The sequence below is a fragment of the Xylaria bambusicola genome, assembly GCF_022495145.1.
Source record: "Xylaria bambusicola strain CBS 139988 unplaced genomic scaffold F5B22scaffold_2, whole genome shotgun sequence".
NCBI classification, from domain to species: Eukaryota; Fungi; Ascomycota; class Sordariomycetes; order Xylariales; family Xylariaceae; genus Xylaria; species Xylaria bambusicola.
This window is the reverse complement of record NW_025953555.1, coordinates 814,372-840,653: the sequence shown is the minus strand read 5'-3', so window position 1 is coordinate 840,653 and position 26,282 is coordinate 814,372. Positions and strand designations below refer to the sequence as shown.

Genomic DNA, 26,282 nt, shown 5'->3' with positions numbered 1-26,282 from the left:
GGCTGTATAGATTAGACCAGAATCCCTACATCATATACTTTTCCCACGCCATGTTATATGCGAAAGCCTTTTGCTAGACAAACCTGATTGTTGAGTCCAGGTTGCGACGACATACCCTTGAATGCTTGCTCGAGGCTATCACGTGAAGTACCTAGGCAGCAACTGATCCAGTTGTGATGAGTGGATTGGCGGTGCTGAAACTTAATACCTACCTAGGTACTCAACAAGAATTCGGACTATCAATTCAATAAGCTGAATAACTTTCCCAGGTTGTCAATTGACAGGACGCGCCAACTTTCTTTCCATAACATGTTGTCCATCTTACGCAAGGCAAGGTTGAAGGATAAGGAGATGCGAATATTGATGCTGTAAGCTCACGTCGCGTTGGCTCAGGTCTTCTCTTCCACTGCCTCCCCGCCTGCACAGGACCGCCATGTAACTTTTATGGAAGACCATTACTGATGAGTTCAACGCTAGGGGTCTTGATAATGCGGGGAAGACAACGATTGTCAAGAAGATAATGAACGAGGATGTCAACACCGTCAGCCCGACACTAGGCTTCATCATCAAGACAATTGACTACGAGGGGTGAGCGTTTACTCTCCCATTGTTTAACGTTTTTGCATCTACGCATAATTCCCTGTTTGCCAACATCCAATGATCAAGCACTGTGAACGACTGACTAACCACTACATGGACAATCATCAGGTACAAGCTGAATATCTGTGAGTCTGCACTCTAACGACTTGCTATTTGGTGCGTCCATGTTCGGGGGGAAATTACTGATTTTCATTCATGGCTTAAGGGGATGTGGGCGGTCAGAAAACCCTGCGCTCATACTGGCGCAACTACTTTGAGAAGACGGACGCCTTGATCTGGGTGGTGGATGCGACGGATCGGTTACGCATTGACGACTGTCGCGACGAGTTGCATGGGCTGCTGCAGGAAGAGGTAAGGCGCCATCCCATGTTGAACTACTTTCGCATATGTCTCAATTTTCCTCTTCAGATTTTAAGATTGCTAACTGTCGTTCGTGCTCACGTCATCCAGCGACTCTCGGGCGCAAGCCTTCTCGTCTTTGCCAACAAGACGGATGTCCAGGGCTGCATGGATGAGACGGAGATCTTGCAGGGTCTGCAGCTTAAAGCAATCCGCTCACACCGGTGGTATGTCTTGCGATGTAGCGCCATAACAGGCGAGAATCTACGGGAAGGACTTGCATGGGTTGTAGAAGATGCGAAGGCAAGGTTGTTCTTGTATTGATACACAAAACATATGGGATGCAGCCATCTCACCGGAATAACCTTTGGATTCACATTGACAATATGGACACACGCGACAAGTCCATTGAACTATTTCGTTCCCTTACATGTAAATATATGTGCGAGGGAGAAAAAAAGGTGAGCAACTATAGAGAATACCTAAATAAATAGTGCGTGTCTACAAGAAAATGCCCCATTAAAGGTACAATATACAATGCGAAAGACATAGCAACTACTATAGCGACAGGGAGTAAAACAACAATTGGAAAACTAATCGAGTCATTCAACTACCTAGGTATTGGTCCAGCAAGATCGTCGGTTACAACTTACGCTGCAAGAGGATACCTATTCATGCACCCAGCGAACAGGTAGTTATCGGGCTTACTTAACGCTGAACGGGAGGGCAAGGGTTGGACGGGGGACGTTGAACCCGCCTAGCCAGGACTGGGGAGTGAGAAGTAGCGCCGGAGAAGAGGCATGCAAGCCCACCGGTCCGCCGAGCAATGCCCCTTGCCGCTCTGGCGCAGCGTAGATTTTCTTGTTGCGAGACACTAAAGTAGTAGCTTCACCTCACCTCGTCATCATCACCACAATCATCCTCCACTACTGCTACAACAACAATAAACATTGTCTCCTCCGTACCTCCTACCCACCCCACCACACCTCTACACCTCTACACCTCGATTAGGTACCCAAGGTACCGAAGGAAGGTCGCCCAGGTCAAAGGTACGGGAGCTCAAGTTAAACCTTGGGTACCTGACTAGACCATCATCTGGTACTACCAAAGCTGCCCCAGGTAAAGCCAAAATTCAAGCCTCGCGTCCGCGTTGCCCTGACATGCAAACCCCACCCCATGCATGACTCTGTGTAAACAATATAATCCATACCTGTCTACCTACCGAGTACCTACATAGGTAATCACAACCGCCCGCTGTCGCCGCCGCCGCCCCCGTTTCCCGATGTCTGAGGACGTATCTCGCTTTCTGTCCCAGGTTAAAGAGTTGGGAGAACGCCGGATCGAGGAGGATGAAGCCCGGTCCAGAGAATTGGAAGAGAAGATATTACAGGATCGGAAGGAACGGCAGGCTCGCCGCCGTGGTAAGAAGAACCTCATTTCCTCCTTTCCTCCTTCAGACCGTCTATATAACCTACATAGGCGCGCACACACGCACACAATGTTATACTTTTCGGCCATTGACCGTCCTTGTGCTATTCACTTCCACCTCACTTCCACCCTGCTGTCTGCACTCCCCCCATAGCTACTTCCACCTACCTTATAGGCCCGTAATGTTGCGCTCTGTGTGCTCCATTTCTCGCAGCCTACTTCCACCAGAGAGGGAATCTTTTCGAGTGCTTGTATATAAATAGGCTTACTTCTTACTTTCGTCTGTCCCCATTCGTTACTACGGTTGCTGGTATTGCCACTACAACTTGTTTTGTTTTTTGTTTTTTTACTTTCTTTCTACACGAGAGTGCTTTTGTTGGGTTTACTAGGGCTAATATTGAGTTTGCTATTTTTACCAGAACGCGCCAGATCTATCTCGCCCCAAAAATCGTCACCTGCAAACACCCCGCCTCCTTCTCAACCCAACGATAGCCACCGCCCAGAACGCCTAGATTTGGTTGCCTCTCCTATTCTCTATCCCCCTTCTGACCCCCAGTCGCAATCTGTCCCGGAGGCTGAGGAGGAGAATATGGCTACCGCCGCAACAATATCAAGCTCTCCGTCCAAGGAGAACGAATTGCCCGTTGAACCCGATGTCAAAGCCAATTACCCACCATCACCTACACGGAGCGGAACACTTGGCAGAGGTCTCTCTTGGCAGAGACGGCCTAATTCACAGGCTTCGGAGCGGTCGAGAAGCCGGCCACTCTCCGTGGTTGCAGCCGAAAATGCGACACGCTCCTCCAATTCCATCTCCGACCAGGATACAGTCGTCGACAACATGTCGAGAGATCAGATTGCTGCTGCGCTATCGTCGAAAGACCCTTCTTGGTTTCGCCAGACTGCTGATAGAGGCGCCAATTCAGCTGCGTATAGGCGATCCCAGGTTGAAGATACACAGACAGTGGACCCATTTTCTGCCCAAACCCAACTTCCGGGTATGTCGCGTAGCACATCGGCCGGATCTTTCAAAAACGGAGATACCCCTCCCGTGGTGTCCTCAGCGCTGGGGAGCACTGTTACTTCACCTACAAACTTACCAGACCCTCAAAAAGTAGACCTACCACCAGATACAGTTCCATCAGATATCGCCGCGACTGCAGACACGCGAGGCCCTTTCTCTCCGCCCCACGGCCGAACGTCACCCACAAAAACAGACCGGCCTATTTCACCAACGAAAGGCATGGGCGGCTTTGTGCAAAGCGCCATGATGAAGCGCTCAGAGAGTGTTAGTAAACGGTGGAACGTACAATCACCCGCAGGATTGCAACGCGCGGATCCTACCGCTCCAAACCGCAATAGCTATGATCCCATAAGTCGAACCAGCGTTAACGCCAAGGTCCGACCTACGAGTATACTTCGTGATTCCTCCGCAGAGCAAGTAAGGTCCAGCTCAACTGATAACAAAGAAGAGGATAGGCTAGCATCGACAACAGGCACTTCGCTAAGACTAGATACAACTTCTCCAGAGCCGCAGGGTCAGTATTCTGGCAAAGATTCACCTCCTGTTAGCCCTTCAAAAACTATGGATCCTCGCAGGTGGAGTCCTACAAAATCTAGCTGGCTGGAGTCAGCACTGAACAAACCGGAGTCTCCAAAGCCCAAGCCCACTCAACCTCCGCCCAATCAACCAGCATGGATGGCAGAAATCCAGAAGGCAAAGGCCCAGAAGGCAGGTAATCCCGGAGCCGAAAGCACTAAGCCCCCAGTCGTTTCACACAAGCACCAAGTCAGTATTGGTGGGCTTATGAGGTCCTCTGCCCCTGGCATGACGATAACTCCAGTCGGACGGGGCAGTCTCCATAGCCCGTCTCCATCCATTAGCAGCATCAACACTCCTATGATTAATTCGAAACCTGCCGAAAGCCAGCCACCACCAGGGCCAGGTCCAATCAAGTCCAATTCCGATTCGACTGTGGAAATCAAACAAGTAGGAATGCCTGCTGTCAGCAAAGTGAAGCCAGAGACTCCTCCTAAGAAAGACTTCCGAGCAAACCTCAGGCATCGAGCACCAGCTTCTAGCACTACACCACATACTGGCTCACAACAGCCGGAATTCAAGAATGTGTTCGGCAGCCTTCGAAAGACCACCACACAGAACTATGTTGCCCCTGATGAACTCAAAAATAATATTAGTAGAGGAAAAGCTGCGTTGACTGTAACGAACGGACCCCAAAAGTCGGAGCGGGTAGACGAGTTTAAGGATGCCATCATAGCGAAGAAGAAGAGTTTCCACGAAGCGCAGTCTGAAGGGCGAGGCGTGACGCGAAATGGCAGTGTGTCAAGTGAAAGACCAATCCCTGAAGGCCTTCAAAAACGAGCTGAATTGGGTCGTTCCAACACCATCAAGCGAGACACAACGTCTTCTGGTAAAGCTGAAACGGAGTCACGCCGCCCAAGTGTCGTGTCTCAGCGAGACTCAGTGCCAAAGAGCTTTGCGGGAAATTTTGAGCGCTTTAGTACTTTGGAGAAGCGTGCCTCGGTCATAGAGGGATTGAACTCAACAAAGCCATCAACTACACAAAAACCCCCTATCTCTAAACTTTCTAGTGTTTTGGCGAATCCAGTCAGCGAGTCCAACAGTCCAGTTCGTATTCCAGGCAAGCTTGGTGGAAGCACATTAGCAAACCGATTCAATCCTGCTCTTGCTGGTATCATCGGTAGAGGACCTCCTCCCACTACGGGTTCAGGGGTTAGCTCTGGCAGTAACAAACTCTCAGGCTCCCACTCTATAGGTAAAGGCGATGAAGTAGGATCTGGACCCAAACTAACACATATGACCAAGAGTCGAGCGCGCGGGCCTAAGAGGAAAGCGCCCACGACGTCTTCCGCTCCACGTGCGACGGCTATAGATTCGAGACCCATCGCAACTAAACGAGTAATGACAAGCGACACGCCTAAAGAACAGGATACTACTATCTACTCAACTCAGCTGGAAGAGACGCCCATTAATGAGCCTTTTAAAAAAGAAGTCGTATCACCTATACAACCACGGCCAAAGCCCACTACTTTGATAAGTGCGTCAAGGTTGGTCTCAGAACCCACGGACATAGCCGAAGCCAATATCCCACGACCAAAGCCGGAGAGCAAGATTCTTGGTCAGCTTGCCGCATTCACAGCGCAAAGTCAACAGCCCATACGTAAAACCTCGGACGATCCACAACAAACCCCTTCCCAGCCTCCGTCGCCTGGAAAACTCAATATGAGTCGAATGTCACGATTTATGGATGCCACGCCAACATCAGACATTGGGAACGTGCCCGAACAGTCCAAATTGCAGGAAACATCTCTCAAAACAAGGAGTTTCCTCGACAAATCATCAAGCCAAGATGCAGAGCAAAAGCCGCGTTCGCCCTCGTTAAATAAGCCTAAAGTGCCTTTGCCTGCACCTCTATCTTTGACCCAAAAGCGGCAGTCTTCGAACACCGAACCTAGTTCTATTGCTGCTGAACCAGAGAGCAAGATAGTCGCTCCTGCAGGCCCCAGACCGTTACCTAACCCCCCGGTCGCATCAAGCGACTTTTTATACTCATCACGCCCCCTTCCAACGGCACCAAACTTGAATTCAAGTCCTCAGCTGTTGCCGTCACCAGGACCACAGTCACCTTCACTTACTGTGTTACCTTTGCGGACTCCTTCGAAGCAGTCGTCCGATAGCTCTGCGATGCTTCGGGATTTCTTTGGTTCAGACCGCCCTCAGAGAAGTTATCGAGTAGACCCAACCGAGCTTTTAATGCAAAGACCAAACCTGGAACCTCCCAGAATCAAGACTCTAAGCGCTCAACTCTTTCAACTCTCGGCCGATGGCAAAAAACAACCTGTCCCTGCACACCATGAGCGTACACTTTTTGAACGCGAAATGTATCTCTGCACCCACTCATTCAACGATGAAGCTGGCAGAAAGATCAACGAAGTATATTTCTGGGCTGGGGACGAAGTCCCCGCATCAGCTGCTGAAGATGCAGTGGTTTTTGTATCCCGCGAAGCCCGTTCGTTTGGCGGTACGTTGATCCACCTCAGGCAAGGGAAGGAGACGGGTGAGTTTCTGCAAGCCCTTGGAGGTATCGTGGTCACGCACCGTGGCTCTGGTAATAAATTTGACTCGCTTGCTCCGCACGTTCTCTGCGGGCGGCGGTACAATGGACATATTGTGTTCGATGAAGTTGACTTCACCTCATCAGCACTGTGCTCTGGGTTCCCCTATCTTATCACTCAAGGTGGCAGATGCTACTTATGGAAGGGCAAAGGCAGCGGTGTGGACGAGCTTAGTTGTGCACGTCTAATAGGAATGGACTATGTACTCTCTGGTGAATTGGAGGAGCTCGAGGAAGGCCGCGAGCCAACGGAGTTTTGGGACCTCTTTGATGGGGCCAACAGGTTTGGTTCTGCTGATCATTGGCGGTTGAAGCCAAAGTACGAAAAATATTGCAGCCGGCTATTCCTGTCGGACGCTGCCTCCGAGCAGCAGGTGAGTTTTCAAGATGCTGTAGGTTGTTGACAGCACAACTAACACATGACGAACCCCAGATTATAGAACTGTCTATCTTTTCACAGATGGATTTGTTACCAACCAACATCTATGTGGTTGATGCTTTTTTTGAGCTATACATTGTGGTGGGGTCACGCGCTCAATCCCAGTACGCCTCGTTCCATAATGCCCTAGATTTCGCCCAAGAGTATGCAATACTGGCATCTAGTATGGAAGATAGGCCTTTTGTACCCGTCTCGACCGTTGTGCTTGAGGGCATTCCCCGAGACTTAAAGAGTGTTTTCCGGAAATGGCAGGACGCCCTAAGTCCTACAGTTACAATCACGAACACAGGGTTGAAACGAGGTCGCAGCCTCAAAGTTGTAACGTTAAGCCAGGCACTCCAGGCACTAAGCGAGTAGAGCTCGCATTCCGACATCTGGACGTAGGCCAAAATATGGTAGACGCGGCTATAGATGGTAAAATGTGCTAGGGTGAAGGGTCATAGTCGGGGCAGCGGACCACTGCTGATGATGTCCAAGCCCCATTGATGCACCGTTGTTTTTCTCGCAAAATATGGGGCAACTGGGCGGGGCTTGGGTTGTGTATTTGGAGTTTGTTAAGGGGTCAGCATTGCATTATCATCATCATCATCGTGGCGGCGTATATATTTGTCTATTGCAACTAAACCACAGCAGGCAGTGGAATCTTTCCCAGACTTGCTCGGATGTATCCTGATGTACGAGGTACGGCATGTTATACAGACGAGATGTGTGGGTTGAATCGTATATCGAACCCGTCAGATGACTTAAAAGACAGAAAACAAAATAGAGGCAGGGCTTATTACCCTGCGTTTGATGGTACCAATTTGCCTACAATTTTCGTGCTGCTCATGGATGTCACTTGCATTGTGAACGCGCTCTCAGTGAAAATCAATTACAAGTACGCTTTTTCTTTGCTCGCCCATGCCGATCCATTCGACTCATTCTTGGGTTCTGGATCCGAAATCAGGTTTGTCTAATATACCCCCATAGGTAGATTTCTAGCTCCGATAGAGCGAATGAGGTACCTCGTGACCCGAACGCACCACCACTCTTTTTTCTTTTTGGAAACTCACGGACGAGTATGAAATTTTCTCTGGGCATTTCTGTTTAGATCACTTTTTTTGTGTTCTTGATGTGAATCGGAATATCCCCCCTTCCCCCATCCCCTCTTTTTTTCCCTAGTTTCTTTCGTTCGTTTTGCCACATTACGGGTAGGATGAATTGGTGACTGACCACATCCCTCACTAATGGGAAATACCACACGTAGAGGAAGTACAGTAGTAGCAAGTAGGGTGGAATTATATTACGATTAAGTTTAGAAAATAAGCGTGCCTGGGTTTGAAAGCATGTCCGCGAAATGCGTCTTTGACCCCTCCCTTGTTTGACCTCTTACCCCTTCTCTTCTCTCTGTCCTCCTTTTTCCTCCCTCCATCATGCATGATGCTACTTGTCAATGGTAATTGCCATGATCGTTGGGATCTGGATTCCATTCATCTACATGAGGCGTATCCTGTAGACCGGGCTTTTATGCATCTTGGTTTTCCGCTCGATGACTAGAGCAATGCGGCGAAGCCAGCAATGCCGAACAAGAGCGCTGCGGCTGGAGTGACTTGAGCCGCTAGTCCTGACGGAACCTCGGAGCTGGTGCTTGTAGGATATTCAGACGAGGAGCTGCTCTTGGTCGAGGTATGGTGGACCGTGGGGTGGTGAGAAACGGTCTTGGTGATGGTAGTGGGATAGACGGTGGTGGCGGGTACGCTGTTGGGCGGGGTGACGATCACAGTCGGCACAGGGGGGAACGAGTAAGAAGGGATGCTGATGGTCGGATATACCACAGTAGAAGGCTCTGGCTCGCTAACGATGGTCGTCTCGCCAACTGATGTGCTCTCAGTTGGAACCGGGGGCTGCGAGTACGACACGGGTATGCTGATGGTTGTGGGGTATACAACAGTGGAAGAAGGCTCAGGCACGCTGACGATGGTCGTCTCGCTGACAGGAGGGACAATTATTGTCTCGCTAGTCTCGGGAATAATGGTCGTAGGGTATACGACAGTAGTAGATGAGGGCTCTGGCGTGATGGTGATGATGGTCTCACTTGTTGAAGGGACTACAGTAGTGGGATAAATGAGTGTAGAAGTTTCTGGTTCGACAACAACAGTTGTCTCGACCACAGTTGACCCAGCAGGGTACGAGATGGTCTGACTTATGGTGGTGACCAGAGTGGTGGGATATACCACGGTAGTAGTCGGTGCTGGCTCACTGATGATGGTCGTATCTCCTTCCGTGACCCAAACAGTGGGCAGCTCAGTGACTGTCTCGCCGACAGTTTCCTGCGAGGTAATAGTCACACCGAGTTCTGTTGTCTGAGTGACGGGAATAGTTTCAACAACTGTGTAAGCCGTAGTTTCGTAGATAGTCGAAGTGCCAGTGCTAGTGACATAAATAGTGGTACCTTCTGAGACCGTGGCATACGTCGTCTCGGGGCATGTCACAGTCTCGTAGACAGATGTCTCGACATGCTCGGTGACAGTGTAGGATGTATACTCAGTAGCAGTGATCGGAACATCGGTAACGATCGTCTGCGTGGCAGTCCACGTAACAACGACAGTCTCTCCTTCAACGGTCTTCGTCTCTGTCACCGGACTGACATGGGTCTTTGTGGTATAGACAACTTCTCCAGAGGTCTCGGTAACTGCAGGGCCCGTTTCAGTTGCAAAAACGGTTGTGTCGACATATGTCACTTCCACGCGAGTGGTTGTGTAGATAGTTGTGTGTGTTGAGCCGCCAACAGTAACAGTCTCCTATAATGTTCGCTGTTAGCTATTATTCTCAGCTAGTAAAGGCAAGTTAAGTTATTGGAATATTTCTGCTTTCGCCAAATTCAAGGTACATGGCAAATGGAGGAGTGAAGCTTCGTCATCTAAAACGTACAGTAACAGGGCAGGTCGTCGTATATGTGAGCTCGACCTTGGTAGTAGTACCAACGGTAGTGTCAGGCTGCGTTACAGTAACCTCCCCTCCACAGGAGCCCCCTGGACATTCCGTTACAACAATAGTCGAGGTGGCCAAACTCGTCTCAACGTATGTTCTAACGTATGTGAGTCTACGTTCGCAAAGAGATGAGTGAGATGACTTACGACCCCCCAGCAGTCACCGTAGAGAAAACTGGACATGTGGTAACAGTCGTATAGGTAGTCAGGTAATCGGTCGTAGTAGTAATAACCGGTGGAGGAGGGGGATGGGGGTAAGGAGGGTAACTGTAGCCATGTTTCCCTGCAATAGCTGAGGTAGCAAGTGCGAGAAGGATAGCGTAGGCCTTCATGATGACGACTTCACTGCCCGAAAACGAAGGTAAGAGTAAGGCAACGGGGAGATGATGGTTCAAGCAACCTTAACGAACGAGTCACTTGGTGAGCCAATAGAGGAGCTCTTAATCATAAAGGTGAAGGAAAGCAATGATGTCTTGTTTGAGGGACGACAGTCAGGCTTATATTCATGGTCTAAATCTATTGAGCTGTACAGGCATAATCAAAACGAACGCTTCAATGACATAGGCTGAGAGACCAGCAGCGGACTTTTCGACTTGCATCATGGTGGCCTGCACAGCCCGACGGGTAGCAGCAGAACCAGCTTCTCATGCTCAACGTACAAAACAAAATGCTAATCGGGGACGAAAGATGCCTGTGATACGAGGCAAGGAACACATGGTCCGGAATAAGATAGTTGGCGCATGTGGGATAGAGACCAATAGTATCATACGCGATCGTGTGTTGGTGTGCCACTTTCGTCCGCACTATATGCATCTGTAACGATCGATGACATGGTTTGTGATAGGATGGCGCCTGCAGCAGTTCGGTATAACGAATACTGATGAGCCTCCTCGAGAAAGGGAAGCTGAAGACTCAATCAGATATGATACTCCAGCCGATAGCCATGCAGCCAAGACTCCAGATGGAGGATTAGAGTATCGGGAGTCTTTGCAAGAGACCAAAAACGCCCCAGGGATCATCCACGTTGCCCAAGCGACAAGAGCGATGTGAGAACTGAGAGTGCCCTAGCACAATATACTCATGCAACACTGTTGTCCTCTTTATGCACATTCGGTCAATGAAGAATCAAAGCCCGGTTATATCAGGCAGTGTTGTGCTGCATGCCAGCTAAGATATGAAGCACCAGCTTGCGAAAACGGTTCAACAAGACGCAGTGTAACCGCATGAGGACCATGGATGGCTGTCGTCGGGAGGATATATCGTATTCTAGGCTCACGTAGGTGTCGTCATGGCTGATCAAGTTTATAGGGAGCTCCATTCTTCCTTAGCTCTCTGGTATCGTTAATCTAAATTTGCGAGTCGACTGATAGCTATCACACTATTCGTGACTTGGTGCGAATCAAGGTCTGGTCTGGCCAAGGCACCGCAAACATCTGAATGCATGGTGTGAACTGGGCTCGTGTCCGGCACAGCTGAACCGGAACCGGAGCCCTCGAACGAGTGGGTAGGTAGGTCAAGTCTACCTAGGCAGACGATGATCAGTGCCACCCAGTAGTCAGGACAACTGGACAGAGGCCCTGTAAGATGACGGGAATCGATTATGGGACGCGATGCGGTACGATACGATGCGGTGCGACTAACGCTGGCAAAACTGGCGTCGAAGTTATCGCGACTGTTGATTAAGCCGTATTGCTTTTCCCCCGTCAACCCCGCCATTTTCGTTTCCATGACGCCTATGATATAACTGCTCACTCTTGGCTGCCCCTCCTTTCATTCTCTTTACAGCCCAGTCCTACCACCCAGCGCGCGGACAGGACCGCGGGCCGCGGATATCATCACACTGGTGTGTTTTGGCCGATCGGCGGGGTGAGGATGAGCACCTCTCGCTAGATGACAGAACAACTACGCACACAAACCTGCGGTACTGCAAGTCTAGTGTCTAGTGGAGCCATGTTGCTGTTACCACTGGTATGATGTCTGAACACGTTTTCGGGGTTCTCGCATGGCTTTCTTTTTCGGAAGTGAAGGAATTAACCATTGGGCGATGGGTTCAGTTAAGAGAACCGTGAAGTTTAGAGAGATGCTGCTGTCTTCTTAGGTAAAGTTGGAAATCGAAATCATTCGCCACTTCTGATGAGGTACCATCATACTGTATATCATCCGATAGACATCAAGCCTACTTACATCCTGAGGCTAATAAATGGGTTAATAAATCAGCTCATCAAAGCAGTCCAGTGACAGGTAATTAGTGAAGCTAAACTGCCTGGTAACTGTTACCTAGGTAGGTAGGTAGGTAGGTAGGTATATCGTCAACATAAGATGGCTAAACTTCTCAGAGAGTTTTATACCTAGGTATCTTCGCAGGTTTGCAACCGTCGCCGACTGAGCTGTCGGCCCCTGAGCTGCTCCTACTACCAGGTGCCTAGACTACCTAGTAGGACATCTGCCTAGGTAAAAGAGTACTGTCTTTACCTCTATGATCATTTATCGATGAGCCCCCGGCTTCCCACCTATCTGTACCTAGGCCAGCTAGGCTCGCTAGGTAAGGCAGGTATCATATTAGAAGTATGAGCAGATCTGAAGTTGTTGAAGTTTGCGCCGCAGGGGTGAGGGATGGGGCTCTGGTATATCTATGCAGGCTGAGCGTTAGTGTAGATCACATAGAGAAGCCTACTCGGCAGATTCTAGAGTTGACGATATCAATCAAGTTCAGAATGGCTTTCAAGCTCACTCGCTCTCGAGTCGCTTATAGCTGAGCAAAAGACCTTTCTGTTAGAAGCTGGTGTATCCTTCAAAGCTGCTTACCTAACTACTACCTACCTAGGTACATAGTACCTAGGTAGGTAGTAGTGTACCAAAGTTCCCCCACAACCGTCGTCCCGCGTGCCGACCACCCTAACCGGAGTGCCGAGGTAACTACCTACCTACTACATACCTACCTAGGTAAGCTAACCCCCAGGTTTTACAGCTGGAGTAACTAAAGATTAGGTGGGTAAGTAGCCTACGGGATGGTCGGTTTATGAGCTCATTTCCAAATTACTCTGCCTGCCATATCGAGAAATCTACCCCCTGTGTCGTGTCTGATTCTATATACCTTTCGCGCCTGGCATTAATTCGCGTTGGACTCATTCCCGTGACATTCAAATCCATGCTTCAGGGTATACAGGGCCCCCGAGCCCCTTTTAGATGCCACATTTCTAGTACCGATAGACAGACAGCCAGCCCCATGGCCTGCTGAGTCCAAAAGCAAATCCGATTTGCTCTCTCATCCCCCACAGAGATCGACAGCTCGAGTAGCCGATTCGACCGGAATTGGTTGTAGATTAGGTTGCGTTCAAGCGAATTGACGCATACTTAGACGAAGGGCAAAGGAAAAGCCCAAGAGAAGCGAACAAATCAACAACGGCAGCCATTATGACGTCGACCGGAATTACCTCGACGACCGACCTGCCAACGGGCGACCCCGTCCCGTCGTCCACGGCCCCCGTGCCCGCCCCGAAACCAAAGCCCTTGCCCCTCCGCGAGCTCCTCGCCGCAGCGCCCTCCAACATAGATGCATTCCTAGCACACCTGCAGCGGTGCTTGTCCACGCCGTCCGGCATCGACACCGTCCTCCAGATCGTGTGCTACTCGTCACGCCTCACCGCAGCAATCCTCTCGACCCTCGTCCAGCCTGCCCTGCAGCGCAGCGCCTCGCGGCTGATCGCGCTCGCGAGCGCCCTCCCGCCCTCGGCAACCCTCATCTTCGATGCCAAGACTCTGCCCTCGTCGAGCGCGGCGCTAGCCCTCAGCCTCGCGCGACGGCTGAAGGCTCTCAGCGTGCTCACGAGCGAGGCCCGCACCATCATGCGCTTGTGGGGCTTGCTGAGCATGTACTTCTGGGGCCGCTCGCTCGTCCTCAGTCTCCGCCGGAAGAAGCAGGCCGAGGGCGAGAAGACCAGTCCTGCCGAGAGCAAATTCAAGACGAGTCTCGCCTGGTCCCAACTCGCCGCTTGCATCGGCTACCAGTCCATGGAGAACGTTTTGTTCTTGGCGACAAAGGGCGTGTTGGACGTAGCACCGAAGACGCAGGGCAAGTTGGGCCTGTGGTGCGCGCGGTGCTGGGGCGCGTTCGTCGGACTGGAGCTCATGCGGCTCTTCCACGAGTCGTCGAACCGGGCACGGCGCACGCGCGCCGAGAAGTTCGCGGGCGGCAAGACGGTGGCCCTCGTCGAGCAAGAAGAGCGCGAGTGGACCTCTAACTGGCGCAAGACATTAGCACGCAACCTCGCCTGGGCCCCGCTTACCGTGCACTTGAGCATCGAGCGGGACATCGTGTCCGAGCTGGGATTCGGCGCGCTCGGCTTCATACCCAGTGTTATTCAGATGTACGATTTGTGGCGCAGTACAACGGAGTAAAGCAGGGGAAGGCGAAAGGGACAAGATAGACGGGCGATTTACGATACAGGGCCTATCGTATATATTTACATCACATAAAGTCAAGCGAGTGAGCATTAGAATCAATTATAACGCGGGGAAAGACGCAGGAGCGAAAGGCTACCCTCAATAGTATATGTGGAATTAGGAGAGCAACTCTCGTGCAACTAGTGTATATAAGAGCGAGATAAGAGCCTACCGGGTAACTTCCACGAGATGAATTATAGGGCTTCGATGGATACGAAAGACAAGGTGAAAGGATGTAGAATTCTTGGACGTAAAATTTTTACAATATACCAGTTTATGAAGTTCATATTATGATCGTATTCATCTGATAATGAAATCTATCAATGTGACGCCTTAATCGCGGCAATAGAGATCATATTTTTCTTCACTTTCAAGTACAACCAGATGTAACCTTGAGAGACAAATCAATCACTAATAGCACATCTCAGGTCTAGTATTGTGTTGTTGTTTTTTTGTACAATACAGATCCCCAGCCGAGGATCCAAAGCTTATACTCATACTACGCCAGTTCCCACTCTTTTCAAGATTTACAAATGCTGGTATTAATGCCCATATTGTAGTCCAAAACGCCAGTGCACCCTCTCCTTTCTCATCAAAACATTACATTCATCTGATTTTGGTCTTCAATCGTTCCCACTCCTTTCTATGGATTTATTAGGCCAGCATTACGATTACAAAAAAAGCAACGCGGTGAAAAGAGACCACGTTAAAGTTAATAACATGCTGGAAGTTGTGCGCAATATTGTCTCCGCGCCGCCAATGAAGACAGTATCAAATGGGCTTCCGCCACCTGATGAACCTCGCCCTGGTTGGTTATCATCGGCATCACCGTTATCGTTGTCATCTGTTTGTGTTGGGGTAGGCGAGCTCATTAGTGGTGTCGTCTCTGTATTCTGTGTCTGGGTAGGAGTGACGCTGGTCATTGTTGTGTCAATGTCACTTGGGGTTTCAGTCGTCGCTGTGGCGCTTTCAGTACGACTAGTTGAAGTAATCGTATCCGCTGTCGTAGAGCTTTCGTCGCGGCTTTCAGATGTGGATGTCGTTATTGTTGACAAGGTTTCTGGTGTGCTTGTTATAGTTGATGTTTCTTGTGTCTGGCTAGGTGTTAAAAAGGTACGTGTTGTGGTTGGTTTCTCAGTTGAAGTTACCGAGGTGGCCTGGAAATTTGGACAAAGAGCGTCTAGTAGCCCTCCTTGTAATGCCAGTCCCAGAAGGGACCTCTCGTTGACGTCAACATGCTTGCAAGCTTCTATAATGCGCTTCTGATCTTCCTGGACCCCTTCAGCACAGCTTTCTGAGCATTGAACGCCATCTTTGAAATCTCTGCGCGAGCAGCCTGGTATTAGGCTACCATAGGCACCGAGACACGACAGTGACGGGACTTGAATTATCGTTATAAATTGGAAATCTTGCAGCGAAACAGCCGTGGTCGTCGAAGCAATGGCTAACAGTTGGGCAAGCTGTATGAGCCTTCGTGATCGTCGGTAGCCATTCATGTTTTGAGAAAGGACGAAGAGCCCACAAGCTCTTTTTGCACCGTCCTGCTTGAATTATATGGAAATGAGTCGTGTCTCTATCTAGGTACACCCTTGATGTTGGCCACGCAAGAAGTGGCCGCGGCCGTAGATTAGCTCCCCGGGCTATACACGGAATGTATAATCCTGAGAGGATGATCCTCCAGGTCGATATACAACGCCTAGATCTGGACGGATATGACGCAGGCTTCGAATGGATAGTGAAGATCAGGTTCGTAGTCACCCGAAACGCGAATGGTATCAAAGCGACCTTGCTACCAGGATATACACGTGGGTACCCGGTGAAGTCGCGCAGAACTCCAGTAAGATCGAATAGCGGGAGGTGATAAGTTGTTGTAACTATAGTGTCCTGTGCGCCCCTTTGTCTGATCGCTGTGCCTTTCCTCGTCCCAAATTCTGACTTGTGTAGCACTTTTCCTTGCTACTGATCATGTATGCCAGCAGCCACCCGCTGGCCGGACGTCCACCCACTGGCGATGTAAATCAGATGATGCACCGGTTCTTCGGAAGCCTGCGCAACACGAGAGTTGGATACCGCGCTCTTGGCTAAGCGGAGGGATGTAGCGCAGCAGTAGGAGAGACAGCTAGGAAGGCAATCAGATTATTAGTGCCCAAGAAGACCGACCCAAGAGACGAACGCGATCCAGTTGTTTGCCGTGGAATGGTGTATTGATGAGATTACCTCAACGCGACGTAGTGGGCAGGTCGTGAGGAATTCACGAAGTTTCAGACTGAAAGACAGAAGGAGACGGACAGGAGGAGGAAACAACTTGAAGGAAGAGAAGGTTTCAAGCAGGTACGAAACAATCGGGAAACAGCTTCCTATTTTCAAGTTGCACCTTGCCATACATAGTATCCGCATAGATAGTACTTTACTATACGCAGAGTCCCGAGGTCTCAGCGTACATACAGCAAAGCATCATGCCATCTTGTTTCCTGCTTCTACTATCGGAGTCCCATCATACCTACATCATAAGAGATACACAAGTAACCGTAATAGGCAATCCATCAGCGCTTCCTGGCCTCTTCCCCTGGTTTACGTCCCCCGCCAGGGGCCTCGACGGGTCTCACCATCTCTAGTCTGAGTGCAGATATATCCAGATCCAAGGTTATCTGGCAGTACTCTGGTAGCTTCGGCGACTGTAGATTGCCTTCCTGTGTTCTACGCGGTCACAGACTGGACAAAGCACAGGGCCGGGTGGTCCCCTTGATCGGCGGGATGCGCGAAATTGTCCAATAAGGCGGCCGAGGTGTGGTCAAACGAAACGGCCTTCTGTTTGAGATACTGGTTGAGATCACCCCTGCCTCGAGTCTCATTAACCTATGATTGGCTAGAGTGTCTGTCAGCAAGGCATTTCAGCCAAACCATTGGAGCACCTGTAGTATGTGGGGTTCCGTCTTGTGTTCAGGCGCTTCGCTTGTAGTGTATGTAGCCTTTGCTTGCTCGTGCACTTGCTGCTCGATGTAAGGTCGCTCGCGAGAATGGAAAAGAGTAAAAATAAAATAAAAAAAGGTGTTTTGAATAAGAAGTAGATAGAGCGGCGAATATGAGAAGTTAGTATAGGAATAGAATAAGGAGCTGCAGTTTTTACTATTCTCTCGGTATCTAAGTAGGCATCACCACTTACTTACGAAGGAGGGACGGACGGCTAGGCGTTTGCTGAACTATTTTAGGTGCGACATTGAATTCATGATCGTACCACTACACTCTTCATTGGCATGTTTGAGACTATATTGCAACACTCGGACTTAAGACTTGGGCAACCTCCGTACGTCTACGTACAGATTTACATACTTACCTACACGCAGGCTGTAAGTCGTGTTACTGTGACTCCAACTGTGTGATGTTGAATGTGCTACAACTTCTAGCATCTAAGCTGCTGAAGAGGGCACCTTTACAAGGTAGGTAGGATTACTCCCTACAGCCCTAGTTAGCCAGCTTACAGCATTGGGTCTTTTGCTCGTTACAAATTCTGTATATTTCTGCTTATCATCCTAGTTCTGTACTCTTGGCCCTTTCCGATCCCAAGTGGGGAGAACTGAGCGAGTTGGCCGTTGTTTGACCCTAAACGTTTTGCCGCCCGGGACATATTGGTGCGACCGCAAACAATGAGCATCGAGTACCTTTTTGATAAGTGGATAAAGAAGATGTACCCGAATATCTTCTTATAGTATCTGTATGGAATTCTTACCACAATCTCGCTCAGTTATGTATATAATACAGAAAGAAGTGGAAGAGGTAAGTTGGGTCGGCGAAGCGAGTCACCGGCTGACATACATAGTAGTTCTGCAGTGCCGAGGGCCTATTGCTGCAATTAGTACAAATGATTCAGAATGATGCGGCTTCGATGGCTTGTAGGATACAGCGGTTCCTTCAGATACCTGGCTAGATAAACCCAACCAATGCCAACTCCGAATCTTGATGGCAATCCGGTGCTAGTCCAAAAAGTAGTATCAATCTCTAATACACCCAGGCTAGTAGAATTGCTTGAGTCGATACAGTGAATAAACAACATTATGGATGCGACAGCTCGGGAAGAGATCAAGTCGAAGGTCCTCGCCAACCTAGAGCAGACTCTATTTGCAGCTGCATCGTTGCACGCACTTTCGGGTGGCACGGCTAACTTCCTCTACCATGCAACGTTGAAGAAGTCTCTCCCCGATGGTACGATAGACGTTCTCGTCAAGCATAGCGAGGACTACATTGCCAATTCGCCAACCTTCAAGCTAACGCTATTTCGCTGTGTAAGACCAGAAATCAGGAAATTTCCCTACAAAAATAACTATCCAGTACTGACATGTTCGAAAGCGCATCGAAGAGGAGTGTTTGAAAGCATTGTCCGACTTCTCAATTGAAGAGAAATCAAGCGACACAGCCAGATTCATAGTAAGAACACCTAGGGTCTACCACTTCGACGAAGAACGCAGTACACAAATTCAAGAGCTGCTGCGCGATGGCAAAGATCTAAAAACATACGCACTCGACACGTACTTGGCGAACACACCTGACGCAGTACGTCCGCAATGTCTCCAGCTCGGCCGCGCGCTGGGGAAATGGCTGCGGAGCTTTCACACTTGGTCAGCGACGCAGACGGGGTTGCGCCAGATGGTGACCGGAAACAAAGAGCTGCAACAGTTGAAGCATTATATCAACTTCTCGTGGCTCCTCGACCGCGTGGAGCAGTTCCCGTCAATCTTGAGCGAGGCAAAGGGCGTATTCGAGAACGTTAAAGAAATGGCAGCGAAAGAGCTTGAGGACGAAAGTCAATTGCAACCTATCCATGGCGACTTCTGGACAGGAAAGTAAGTGACTATTTCCAACCGGCCTCTTACGCCGCCGAAGGGGATCCTTTGTGCTAACTACCAACTTAAGCATCTTATTGCCAGACAGGCCCATTCACGAAAACAGCGACATCACCATGTTCGTCATTGATTGGGAAATGGCACAGATGGGGCTGCCGAACCTAGATTTTGGTCAGATGGTGGCCGAGCTGTACGAGTTGAAGCTCTACAAAGACATCACTGCCGGTCTGTGGATGGTGCAAGGGTTCGCGGAGGGCTACGGCGAAGTAAGTGACGACTTTGCCTTCCGCACGGCGATTCAAATTGGGGCACATTTGGTTAGTTTTGGGACGTCGGTTCAAGGCTGGGGAACGCCGGAACAGGTGGAAATGGTAGCTCGCACGGGACGAGATATCATAGTCCATGCGTGGCAGAAAGACCGCGCGTGGTTTCAGCAAGGTGATCTGGCGTGTCTGTTCGGCTCGGCTGCATAAGAGGAGACGACAAGGCACAGCGAAGTTTACAATTACTGCACCTGTAGACCTAGAACTACACTTATATGCTTATTAATGATGAGTGTGTTTCCGGCGGGCATGGCTTCACATTGATATGTAGTGAATGGTGTCGTTGGACGTTAAGTGGCAAAGCTACCACAGGGCCGCTTTTAGGGGTTCACAAACTCTGACTGACTTCAGTCAAAAATTTCCCCACATCCTCCAAAAAGTGAGTGAGTCAGATCAAGCATGAACCTGCATTGAATTCAACTTGCAAGCCATCTACATAACATTATTTTTGCTTGATTTCATTATACTATTTTGAGCATAGAGTGATACCCCGGGCTTTTTTTTCTGAGCCTATCTTACTATGGTCACGAACACGACAGCGGCAACACCGGTTTGCACGCGGTGCAAAGAGCAAGAGGGAGTATTAGACTTGCGATCTGATTTAGTATGTCGGTAAGTCATATTTCTCATGTTGCTTGTCATCTTGATTACATTTTGACATACCTCAGAAAGTCCACGTTGCATTTAGCTGATTAGCTTGCTGACCGTGTAGCCAGGACATGTTTCGCCACATTCGTCGCGAGCAAGACCATCAAGCGGCTCGAGGTGCTTCAGCGTGAGACACGAGGCACAAAACTGACATCACGCCCTCAGCGCTACCTCCTAGCGTTATCACGCGGGCCGTCATCGACGGCGCTATTGCATATCTTGGATGAGAATGTCCGCAGACAGCGTGAGAAGAGTGGGCGCGTTAAGTTTGAGCTGGTAGTAGTCTTCGTAGATATCGACGTCGACGTCAAGCAGCCAGAGGAAAGGAAGACGACGACGAGCCAGCCGCCAGGATCAGATGCCACATCGCCAACGCCCACAAACGGAACCGCGACGCGCGCATGCGCAGGGACTGCACGACCATCTTCGGAGAGCGCAGACACATTTGCAGCGCACTTCCCCGAACTTACCATTCACACCGTGCTGCTCTCCAGCATCCTGTCATCACCAGCAATAGACTGGTCTCTCCTCCCGTCACAAAACACATCCCTGGCCCCCTCACAGCGCCTTGCAGATTTCTTCGCTCGCCTTCCCTCAGCCAGCGCCCGTGCAGACGTCTCGCGCCTGCTCATACGGCATGCGCTATACGCCGCGGCCTTAGCGCACGAGTGCGCGGTGATTCTTCTAGGGTACACGACGACGGCGCTAGCAGAACTCACGCTCTCCGAGGCAGCCAAAGGCCGCGGCTTCGGGATCCCATGGTTCGTGAACGACGGCGCCTTTCCCTTGCCGAGGGCTGTAGATCTCGATCAAGCAGTCTCCAGCATAGCAGACGTCTCGAGAGGCCTTGCGTACACAGGACTCGCCGATGACGAAATTGCCAGCGCCGGTCATCCCCCTACCAGCATCCACATCTACAGTCCCCTACGCGAGATCTTCAGGAAAGAGGTCCTGACGTATCTCTCCATCGTCAGCTCCCCATCCGGTCCGCTAGCAGCGCTCTTCCCCTCCTTATCAACGCCTCAGAATCAAGGCGCCGACGAGCGCAGTGGCGGAGCCGTAGTCTCGCACCGTGATCTGAGTCTAGACGACGTGGTGACGCGATTTTTCACGGACGCGGAGGCATCGTATCCGAGTGTCGTGGCGAACGTGGTGCGCACGACGGGCAAGCTGAACCGGCTGACGCCCGTCCTCACTACCCAACAGACTGACGCAGGTGCACAGGTCGCAGGGCGACAGTGTAGGCTGTGTGGGGTCGGACTAGATCCACTGGGCGACGAGCGGTGGAAAGGGGAGATTGGCGAAGTGGATGTGATTGCCTCGAATATTGTGTCGGATGCTGACGGGTCTGTCAGGGCGGAGAGAAGGGGGAGGTTATGCTATGGTTGCGAGAGATCTGTAAGGGGGTAGATAATAGACATATTGTTTATGATGCCAGAAAAAGAGAATGAGAGATGACCGCAAATGATGCATGATTATGGATGTAGCTCTAATCTCCAGTAATGGTCAAGGAGAAGTGAAGGCCATGAACTCTTAACACTCTACTCGCATTATTTTTGTCTACTATATACAAGAATATCTATATTTCTGGATCTAGAGGGGGTAGAAACGCCCGTCCACCACACTTGCCATAGCGTTCCTCTTTCTAACGCTTGAGACCCAGAGCCGTTTTTTAGAACAAGACGCCTGCCGGTACTCCTCAGAAAGTTTCACCCCGTAAACACTTACTGGTGAGCTTCGTTGTATGGGAAAGAGTGTTCACACGAATCCTAACAGGCTTCCTGGTTCAAATGAGATCTGTCTACCGAACCATTGTACACCTGTGCACTTTTTATTTTCCCGAAACCCTCAAAATCCCCCCATCCGAAATCCAGACACACTGGACACTGTTTGCTGGAAGAGTTCTGTAGTAGACTAAATTTTTGGTTAACGAGCATCACCAAACTCTGAAGCGGGTAGAATTTTCTGCTCAATCTTTCGAACCAACTTGTTGGTTTGCTCAGCAAGACTGAGTGTCAGAATGGTATGTGGTAATATGCGAGCTAGATGGGGGAGGAAGCCCTTGTAGATGGCAAAGAAACCTTCGGTACGGATCGTCTTGCCCAGGCAGTCAAAAACACCCTTGTACAGGTCACCATGTTGGTTATAGAGACGTGACATGATAGTATCTGTGCACATTATTAGTCAGAAATATATGTTGTAGAAGCAACATATTTATATTAGCGACTTTCCAAGTCAACTTGAATCGCAGAATTCATAGGAAAGTGGGAGTAGGTGCAAGACATGCAGAGTGAGAAAAGAGGTGCGCTCACCTGGTGGATGCATGAAGCAGCAGACTACAAAGCCTGATGCAGTACTGCTTGCCAGATGTAATGGCGCACCCTCCTCCATGCCCACGTGCTTCGTGAGCATTCTCTTTGCTAGGAAGTATGTGGGTAGCTGTACGGAGCTACCGAAGCCGGTACGAATCATGGCCGCGCCCACACCTCTGTATAGGCCACCGATGCCACCCGCCTTGTAAATCTGGCGCGTACCATCGATCGCATTGCGGTATTTGTGCTGTGTGCCGACAGGGAGGAAGGGTGAATAGCTCTGAAGACGGGTCTTGACGAGGAAGAAAGGGGAGCCGGCGGCGGCGCCAATGATGCCCGATGATGCGCCGCAAAACATATTGATGGCGAGATTCTGCCTAGCACCATCGTTCAACAGGAGGGACGCGAGACCATGGCGCATGGGCTCATAGAAACCCAACCGGCAGCCGTTGAGCAAGATCTGATACACGTATGCGCATCCTAAACCTCTGTATATGCCACGAATGCCCTCATTTCGGACAATGACGCTGACACCGTGGATGGGGCCTCGGTAGTGATGTGGCTGGTGGCCTTTGGATTGGAGCTCGCCTTGCAGCTGCATTCTATTTGCGACGCGACCATCACGTTAGCCTTGACCCAGCTCTGCCCTCTGAGTCCCCCTTGTTCTGATCTTCAGCTCTTCGCACAGAGAGCCTGGCATCGAATGGGAGGATATTGCATACCGAATCTTGACGGTTTCGAAAGGATGCGTGGCCGTGACAGCACCGCAGGCGGCGATGCCACCAGCTATGAAAGCTCTGCGTGTCCGAATCAGCCGGCTGGTAAGATAACATCACCGAGAGAGAACCACGACGACTTACCCAACAGTGGTCGACATAGCGCCGCCCCGAGTCCCTGGTTGCGCACCAATTATCAACTACCAGTCACCAGCACAGCAAGGCGCAAGAACTCGTAGAGTATCCAAGACAAACAATGAACAAGCTGTTGGAGCGGCCAGAAGCGGTCAGAATCGGAGGAACGCCAAGGGCCGGGACGCTGGACTTGGCACAGGTCACCGCATGAGGCCGAGGCCGATCGATTTTTTCGGGGAGGGTGTCACAAGATGAATAGGTGAAGGATCCGAAAACAAGCAGAGCATGGACAGATGTGAAAAACGACAACTCGGAGGATACTTGGGATCTGACTGCATTGCCAGTCGGCTTAAGAAAGCCTGTACATGTAGGTACAAAAAGATGCTGCGCTAGTCAGCGACGCCATTCGAGACGGGGCCGTTCTAGGGTCGCTGGCATCCGAGATCGCAACCGATGAGAGGAGGTAGGTAGTGCTACTTCACACGAAACGAAAAAAGTGTAAGTAAGTAGGTAGCCTTTCACTACTTGAGTATTCCTATTAGCGAATGGGAAAGCTGGTAAACTCGCATAACTATAATACAGGTATATTAAGCATTAAGCAAGTACCTACGTACTCACGCAGATGGGTTTGGTACTCTACCTTGTTCTTTTACGTCCTACTGTACACAACCGTCTGACATCAGCGTTCTATGTCTACATCTGGCGATATTCGTCAAGATATAAACCTCGACGCTTTATTTTCTTGCCCTTTACTTGTATTTATTAACCAAGGCGCATGCATACGGCTCATGATTTTTCCCCTAAGGTTTGCATCTGATTGAAATATATAAATACCACAAGTTCTCAGAGGAGTCTGATGTCTCGGAGAAGAATACTTTCATAGCTACAATTGAAGAACGAGTGAGGCCTCATGGAACTAGCAAGAGAGTGGTTCTATATTGAGTAGAATCATAACATGGGATTTATTGGTCGAAACGTGTGATGTCACGATTTGTGCCACAACAAGGTGCCAAATATAAAAGCCTTGGCTTGAAGAAATATGTGTCTTTGAAAAAACCGAGCATCCCCAAGTTGGCTCCAATGTGTTCAATGCGTATGTGATATCTAGAACTAACGATGCAATGATCGAAAACAGGTAGCAAAATCGGTTCGCTAGCTAATGTTCCCCCGGTACAATGCTCTAAAGAAAAGGATATAAATCGCCCATATTCGCTCCATGCCGAAAATCACAATGACCATTGATGTCTCACTCAAAAACACACCACTAATGCAGAGAAAAAAGTGGACTCTTAGTCATCGCCTCATAACAACCGTCATATGATTTTCTTGCCGCGTGACGCTTAAAACGACTCGCGTCCGGCAAGTTAACTAGGTGGGTACAGGCAATTTGTCGACTCGAGACGTGAAGGGGACAGCTGCACCGACATCTCACAAGCCCACTGTACCCAAGCCAAGCAGGAGTCGCTCAAGGTCCTCCTATATTTGATTCGGTCCTGCCTGCGCCTGTGCGGCAGCATTCAGACTTCCCATAGCATTTCTTCTTGCGCTCTCTTGAGAGACACGTGCTGGATTTCCATCAAATACCCAGGGGCCAGCATCATTCCTAGGCGTAATTGGTCCTTCGTGGACATTTAATAACCCATTTGGAGTAGGCGATGGCGTTCTGCGTGGAGAGGCGCTCGGAATGGGCACGGGATCCGACGCTGCATGTCTCGATGGGCCAGCAGATGTCTGAGGTGTTGTTGTACTTGCTAGGTGTACCGTTGCGTCGCCAGGCTCGGCTTGGTCAGCGTACCGTTTCAACGAATCATCGTTTGCTTGTGGCGCTGGATTTATATGTGCGTTATTTGCAGGGCGTGCGTCTTCTTCAGCCTTGTCTTCTGCAATTTCTTCCGGAAGTTGTTGCCACTCTTCTGCTGGCTCATCAATTTCGGCATCCAGATCAGCAGTCGCCCTGCAGTTGGGGCATATGAAAATTGGCCACGAAGGCCCGTGTAGCATCTCACGAATGCATTTGAAATGCCACGTGTGAGAGCATGGAGCAACAAAGAGCGATTGACAAGGCTACACATAGACTTAGCATAAGATAGCATGGTTTTGGAGTCTTAGGGATATTGAAAACGTACTGCAATCGCATTCAGGCAGATGGAGCAATCTTGAGCATGGGATGACCCTGGTGATGCAGTTGACGCGGGTGATGTCAAATCTCTTAAGCGCTTGTGAGTGGTCATGCTATGATTGCATTAGCATCATCTAACTAAGTTTTGGGCAAAGGTAAAACAGTGTGACTTCGGGAGGAATCGGCAGAGCACGAAACAACTTACTTGAAAGCATTAGGTTTGGCCTGCCAACCCCTATTCAGTTCGATGCGCATTTTGACACATCTATAAATCATTTCTTCACCGCCTTTAAAGTCTATCCCCAACTGTACAATGTCTCCATCATTAATGGGATACGGCTTGGACTCCGTAGCAGGAGCACTTAGGCGAATATGATTGAGAAACGTGCCAGACGAGCTCTTGACATCCTTGATATACCATTTCCCCTTCTCATACCAGAACTCGCAATGACGCCGACTGACGACCTTGCTTTTGAACCCCACGGGGGCTGCCGATGGAGCGTTCATAGGAACGGGTGCATGATTTTCTCGCTCGGAATAACGCCCAACTTTGATAGTCTCCTTGCCGGTTGGTAGGGTGCGAGCAACTGGTGTGAAGGATAAGGAGGGACGAGTGGCCCGCGGGTCGAAGAAAGCCGATAAGCGTATGGAGGGGAGCGCTTCATTGGGAGACATTTCGTTCAAAGTTCCTAGCGTTGCAGAACGGGCCCTTGTCATGTCTACGCGGACACTGGGTAACTCTGGGCTGGGACTGGAATTTGACTCCAATCTCTCCTGCAACAAGGCTAGCGCAGCGCTCTCACTAAAGCGAGAACTGAA

At 50.0% G+C, this 26,282-nt stretch overlaps 9 protein-coding genes across 9 annotated transcripts; 5 read left to right on the top strand and 4 right to left on the bottom strand.

Moving 5' to 3' along the window:
* Nucleotides 1-46: 46 nt before the first annotated feature.
* On the top strand, nt 47-1,577 carry F5B22DRAFT_585543 (ADP-ribosylation factor family-domain-containing protein). Its single transcript, XM_047973502.1, has 6 exons — nt 47-216; nt 270-368; nt 478-588; nt 709-725; nt 806-951; nt 1,051-1,577. Exons 2-6 carry the CDS (start codon nt 310-312, stop codon nt 1,261-1,263), a joined length of 546 nt encoding a protein of 181 aa, XP_047835744.1. The 5' UTR covers nt 47-216; nt 270-309; the 3' UTR covers nt 1,264-1,577.
* A 251-nt stretch (nt 1,578-1,828) lies between these two features.
* On the top strand, nt 1,829-7,760 carry F5B22DRAFT_585540 (uncharacterized protein). Its single transcript, XM_047973501.1, has 3 exons — nt 1,829-2,360; nt 2,787-6,895; nt 6,955-7,760. Exons 1-3 carry the CDS (start codon nt 2,222-2,224, stop codon nt 7,315-7,317), a joined length of 4,611 nt encoding a protein of 1,536 aa, XP_047835743.1. The 5' UTR covers nt 1,829-2,221; the 3' UTR covers nt 7,318-7,760.
* A 444-nt stretch (nt 7,761-8,204) lies between these two features.
* F5B22DRAFT_155485 (uncharacterized protein) lies at nt 8,205-10,371 on the bottom strand. The gene is made up of 3 exons (XM_047969195.1): nt 10,077-10,371; nt 9,871-10,027; nt 8,205-9,740 (listed from the first exon to the last, which is right to left on the bottom strand). Exons 1-3 carry the CDS (start codon nt 10,259-10,261, stop codon nt 8,493-8,495), a joined length of 1,590 nt encoding a protein of 529 aa, XP_047835742.1. The 5' UTR covers nt 10,262-10,371; the 3' UTR covers nt 8,205-8,492.
* A 2,517-nt stretch (nt 10,372-12,888) lies between these two features.
* Nucleotides 12,889-14,666, top strand: F5B22DRAFT_155460 (uncharacterized protein). The gene has a single exon (XM_047969194.1). It carries the CDS (start codon nt 13,344-13,346, stop codon nt 14,325-14,327), a length of 984 nt encoding a protein of 327 aa, XP_047835741.1. The 5' UTR covers nt 12,889-13,343; the 3' UTR covers nt 14,328-14,666.
* A 370-nt stretch (nt 14,667-15,036) lies between these two features.
* F5B22DRAFT_155454 (uncharacterized protein) lies at nt 15,037-16,189 on the bottom strand. The gene has a single exon (XM_047969193.1). The coding sequence runs from the start codon at nt 15,866-15,868 to the stop codon at nt 15,044-15,046; it is 825 nt and encodes a 274-aa protein (XP_047835740.1). The 5' UTR covers nt 15,869-16,189; the 3' UTR covers nt 15,037-15,043.
* Nucleotides 16,190-18,280: 2,091 nt separating this feature from the next.
* On the top strand, nt 18,281-19,879 carry F5B22DRAFT_155436 (kinase-like domain-containing protein). Its single transcript, XM_047969192.1, has 3 exons — nt 18,281-18,652; nt 18,717-19,210; nt 19,281-19,879. Exons 1-3 carry the CDS (start codon nt 18,425-18,427, stop codon nt 19,681-19,683), a joined length of 1,125 nt encoding a protein of 374 aa, XP_047835739.1. The 5' UTR covers nt 18,281-18,424; the 3' UTR covers nt 19,684-19,879.
* A 33-nt stretch (nt 19,880-19,912) lies between these two features.
* F5B22DRAFT_155311 (uncharacterized protein) lies at nt 19,913-21,771 on the top strand. The gene is made up of 2 exons (XM_047969191.1): nt 19,913-20,145; nt 20,250-21,771. Exons 1-2 carry the CDS (start codon nt 20,054-20,056, stop codon nt 21,589-21,591), a joined length of 1,434 nt encoding a protein of 477 aa, XP_047835738.1. The 5' UTR covers nt 19,913-20,053; the 3' UTR covers nt 21,592-21,771.
* Nucleotides 21,772-22,107: 336 nt separating this feature from the next.
* Nucleotides 22,108-23,370, bottom strand: F5B22DRAFT_641521 (mitochondrial carrier; the record flags this gene model as incomplete). Its single annotated transcript, XM_047977998.1, has 4 exons — nt 22,108-22,349; nt 22,494-23,095; nt 23,216-23,290; nt 23,354-23,370. 4 exons carry the CDS (start codon nt 23,368-23,370, stop codon nt 22,108-22,110), a joined length of 936 nt encoding a protein of 311 aa, XP_047835737.1.
* A 1,450-nt stretch (nt 23,371-24,820) lies between these two features.
* Nucleotides 24,821-26,138, bottom strand: F5B22DRAFT_632871 (SMAD/FHA domain-containing protein; the record flags this gene model as incomplete). The annotated part of the gene is made up of 3 exons (XM_047976753.1): nt 24,821-25,408; nt 25,471-25,576; nt 25,669-26,138. 3 exons carry the CDS (start codon nt 26,136-26,138, stop codon nt 24,821-24,823), a joined length of 1,164 nt encoding a protein of 387 aa, XP_047835736.1.
* Between the last annotated feature and the right edge of the window lie 144 nt (nt 26,139-26,282).